The sequence below is a fragment of the Nomia melanderi genome, chromosome 4 (assembly GCF_051020985.1).
Source record: "Nomia melanderi isolate GNS246 chromosome 4, iyNomMela1, whole genome shotgun sequence".
Lineage (NCBI taxonomy): Eukaryota > Metazoa > Arthropoda > Insecta > Hymenoptera > Halictidae > Nomia > Nomia melanderi.
In genome coordinates this window covers 2,471,295-2,475,817 of record NC_135002.1, presented here as the reverse complement: position 1 = coordinate 2,475,817, position 4,523 = coordinate 2,471,295, and the positions used below count along the sequence as shown (strand labels likewise).

At 38.1% G+C, this 4,523-nt stretch overlaps 1 protein-coding gene across 1 annotated transcript; it reads left to right on the top strand.

The window, feature by feature from the left end:
* The first annotated feature begins 327 nt into the window (after nt 1-327).
* Nucleotides 328-4,207, top strand: LOC116428234 (solute carrier family 2, facilitated glucose transporter member 10). The gene is made up of 6 exons (XM_031979615.2): nt 328-1,297; nt 1,517-1,921; nt 2,031-2,582; nt 2,658-3,004; nt 3,092-3,320; nt 3,414-4,207. The coding sequence occupies exons 2-6, from the start codon at nt 1,576-1,578 to the stop codon at nt 3,659-3,661; spliced, it is 1,722 nt and encodes a 573-aa protein (XP_031835475.2). The 5' UTR covers nt 328-1,297; nt 1,517-1,575; the 3' UTR covers nt 3,662-4,207.
* Nucleotides 4,208-4,523: the final 316 nt, after the last annotated feature.

Genomic DNA, 4,523 nt, shown 5'->3' with positions numbered 1-4,523 from the left:
CCACCATTATTCCCGGCACATATTTTGCGTACGATCTCCGAATATCCCCGAGCGACGGTCGAGGAGGTTTCCGAATTGAACCACATCACACACCTACGGAGCGCTTGTCTCCGCCTTGGCATGAATTATACGGAACGTCAGTGGTTCTCAGTATGCGACAAACGGCGCGATTATTCATTGATGGACTACCGCCGCACGGTGATGTCCGAGTGTGGCAACCCGTAACCGCGAAAAGGATAGAGACCGACGACGAACAACCCGAACAACTCGAACCCGATACACAACTGACTCTGCCAGTGTATTGGTCGTGCGGCCCGCGATGCGTTCTACAAGGGCGGTGTCATGCGAAAAGGCACCGTCAACGGCATCTACCGGGCCGCTAACGAAACCGTTCGAAACGCCGGTTTCTTGTATCATCAGTTTCAGAATGCTCCTCGCATTCGGTCACTATCAACGTTACCATTTTATTTGGACTTTTTGAAAAATTCAAACAATGGATTTTAGACGAATCGATGATGCATTGTTTAACAATTTTAATTTGTTACATTGATATTTCCATTGATACTGGTTCACTCATTAGTAGATGTATGCTTCTTCGTACTATGTAATGACATCTAAGTACATCAATAAGTAATCATCGAGAAGAATGTATTCATTCATCTTTTATTTAACCTTTGAAACTTTAATGTACGAGAAATTGAATTTAATGTTCAGTGAAATTAATAGTCTCCATTATAGTTTATTTAACTTTCATTGGAGTTTAATACGAACTGAATTTAATAGGTAATAAAATTTCTGTGCTATTGCCTTTTATTTAATTTGAGGTAATGGGAGATGAAAGTATAGAATTGTGATAATTTTCGTATTTGATCGAGCAAGGAAATTATTTATTTCCTTTTTATTTTAATTAATTAGTTATACGGCTTTCGTTTATTTTATTCATTTTAATTTTAATTTGATGAACATCGGATCATTATTTTTGTCCGCCAATGCATCGGGGTACTTCTGACGGTGTCGGTATTTCAGAACGGTAGACAGAAAAGTACATTGTATGCAGTTTGTATATAACTTAAGTTTGTGTAACTTACGCTCTTTTACTTGTGAAGTTGCGTAAGATGGCGCTGCCAATCTAAACGCTGATGAGAAGTGTCAATTTACGGACGTTTCGAGTCTAAAATTACAAATTGTCAAATGAATAAAAAGAACAGCAACAACGATCGTCATCATCGTAGTTTTGTGTTGTACGAGTAGCGAGTGTCATATTGGAACTTATTTTCCTATGGTACGAGTCAATCACGTAAGTAAAAAGAAAATACTACAGTCTCTTGTCAATATTATTGTTACCTTCCTCAAGACTTGATGCTTAAGTTGCAACCGAAATGTGATTGTACGATAAGTTTCAGCGCACAATATCAGAATTGACAGCATCTCTATTTAGACATTCGTTTCAACTGCATACCAGAAATCAAATTTAAAAGAATCATGAAATGTGTCAGTTTTTAAATATAATTTACAGGACTTCAGAATAGATGATTTAATGTGAATCTATTGTATGTGCTATCGCATTAAGAGACAATGTCAGACGAGGAAGACACAGCGATATTGTTAAACAGTGCGAACAAGACCACAGAAACATCTATAAATAAAGTTCCAAGCGAGGAATACCAATGTATACCTCCAAAAAACTTGAGGAAGCCAATTCCAAAGCAAAATGACAACCTAACGCCGTTGACATCAGGAAATCAGAATGTTTTCGTTTCCATGGTGGCAGTTTTAGCAGGGATTGCTTTTGGGTGTGACATGGGAGTAGCAAAACCTATAGCTCCTCTAATTAAACATGAATTCAACTTGAACTGTTTTGAAAAAGACTTTGTTATTAGTATTTGGTTTATCGGAGCTCTTCTTGGTGGTTTAACCGGTGGTAGGTACCTCCAAACTCCACACAATTTCACATCTTCATTGCATTTGCATTTTTTGTGTCGGCTGCTGTAAAACAATTCAAATACAAATATTATCCTCTTGTATTACAGGCTTTTTAGTTGATTCGTTCGGCCGTCGTTGGACAATGATACTAACACTAGTGTTCTTAACGTTTGGAGCAACATTGTCAGCCTTGGCGAATCATTATATTCTGCTCCTCGTAGCGCGAATAATATGCGGCTATTCCGGATCCGTTTCAGCTGTGGCGCATTGCATTTACATGGCAGAAGTGTCTGATTCGAATAAACGCGGGTACAACGTAATGCTGTATCAGTTAGGCACGGCTACCGGATTCTTGGTATCCGTTATTGCCGCTGCTGTAAAAAACATAGATTATCAATGGCGGTTCTCCATTGGTATAACAGCCGTTCCTTCCTTGGCTGCTTGTATCATTACCATCATATTTCTTCAACGGTCTCCGCCGTTCTTGCTCTATAAACGCATAACGAACGTCTCGAAGACACCATCGAAAAATGCTTGGCACATGATTCTCGAAACCTTCACGATCATGGTGTTCTTACTGATACTGCAACAGGGTACTGGTAAACGTCAAGTTCTATATTACGCGCCTCGATTGTTCGCGTTACTGGGAATTTGTTCAAGTAAGTAGTATTCTATTCGTTTGAACCGTTATCAAAAATACACGGACCAAAAATTCCATATGAATTCCATTGCAGATGTTGCTGAAATAACCGCTTTAATATCTCTCGGCGTGGTGAAGGTGTTCAGCACGGTACTGTCATTGATCATAGTGGAAAGATGCGGACGACGGACTGCTTTAATTACATCCGCAACAATCTGCATGACAACGATATCATTGTTGTCACTATTGGCTACCATAGACAGAAGCGACGACAACTTAGGCATAATAACTCCTCATTGCAAGAACTACCGCAACGAGGAGATTAAAGTTCAGAACTCTATACCAGCCGGATCTCCACCGCCATTTCCATTGTTACCAACACCGTTGGCCATAGTCGCTCCCAGTCCAGAGACATGGACTCAAGTGAAATCCTCTTGCGAGGTACATATTCCCAAACAGAGAAAGAATCAAGTTCCTTCTCCGCTTTCATATAACTTAAACCTTGAACACATAATATTTTGATTGCAGACTCAGAACATTATTGTCTCGGAAGGTCTTACCGGTGGTTTACGGATTTTGGCAGTAATAACGTTACTCGTGTACGAGGCTGCGTACGCTTTAGGACTTGGTCCGGTACCGTTGCTGAATCTTACTGAAGTCTTCCCAGCCGCGATACGAGGAAAGTGCATTAGTCTTCTTTCCATTGTCATATGGGTAACACACATTATTGCCACAGAATCTGTTGTTTCTATGATTAGTAAGTTTTCATTATTATTAATATTATGCGTAAATCATTTGGATACTCTATTTTTTTGTTTACTATGTATTTAATAATTTTCTTTTTTTTCAGAATCACTAACACTGGCCGGATCGTATCTGTTCTATAGCTTCATGTGTTTGATCACCATATTTTACGTTTTCCTGTTCATTCCAGAGACTAAAGGGAAATCTCTGCATCAAGTTGCTCAAGAGTTACGGAAAATTTCCCTTGGAACACGGATATGCAACAATTTGCGGAGCCTGCCGTTGATCTGTCACATCAAATGGATAAAGAAATACGACGGGAACGCGAGCGCCGGGCAGAGCACTCTAATTTGAACGTTAAAAAATCCGAATTTGTATACCGCAATGATTCTATGCAATTTAGAATGCATTTATGAATACGTTTCAAATGCCAACGATTTTCCACATTTTCTATGTGTAGACGATTCGCTGTTAGTTTTAAGGAACGAGAGACGTAAGGGTATTCGCAACTTGTTTGTGCAATAATGTTGTGTTCACGAGGGCGTTGTACGTTAATGACGCGTACCTGGTTATTTATACGAAACTTGTTTGACTGCCAATCATTGTATTACATATCAGACGAACACGACAAGGAACGTCTAACGTGCAATCAACTTTTATACTTAAAAGACTGACAGTATAGTTTATTATCATTATTATTATTATTTAGTTTTTATTTATTCTTTATTGATTTCGTTGAACGTCGTATCGAAATTATTTCAATGGAAAGTGTAATTGAACTCGTGCGTACAAACGAGAAATAAGTACTAAGTAAACGATAAAAGTAATTAATTGTATGTTATGTAGTATAGTGAAGATTGCACTGGTAAAAGTTATGTTAACATACATATATATATAAATTAGTCACTTAGGTAAGCGTACGAACCTGTATGCTACTTCGCACTAAAAAGTAGAATTGTTTTTATTATTATCATTCTTCTTGTTCGTCCCGTTATTATTATTATTATTATTATTATTATTATTATTATTACTGTAACAAGCGCAGTTTCTAGACGATTGTTTGAATCTCGATGTTTACCGCATTCTTTCCAACACACATTGTAGTCTTTCTCTATACGGCGACAACATGCAGTTTTCCAGTGCCATTTAAAAATGAAAAAAATTATATACGTACGCAGAGTGAATCACGTGAGATTAAAACCTAAAATATCTCCGC

What these genes read in the sequence shown, in the direction of transcription:
- LOC116428234 (XM_031979615.2), top strand. Translation starts at nt 1,576, where the DNA reads ATGTCAGACGAGGAAGACACAGCGATATTGTTAAACAGTGCGAACAAG. An exon ending in TCTTGGTGGTTTAACCGGTG is followed by an intron (nt 1,922 to 2,030) that starts GTAGGTACCTCC and finishes CTTGTATTACAG; the next exon opens with GCTTTTTAGTTGATTCGTTC. An exon ending in AAGTGAAATCCTCTTGCGAG is followed by an intron (nt 3,005 to 3,091) that starts GTACATATTCCC and finishes TTTTGATTGCAG; the next exon opens with ACTCAGAACATTATTGTCTC.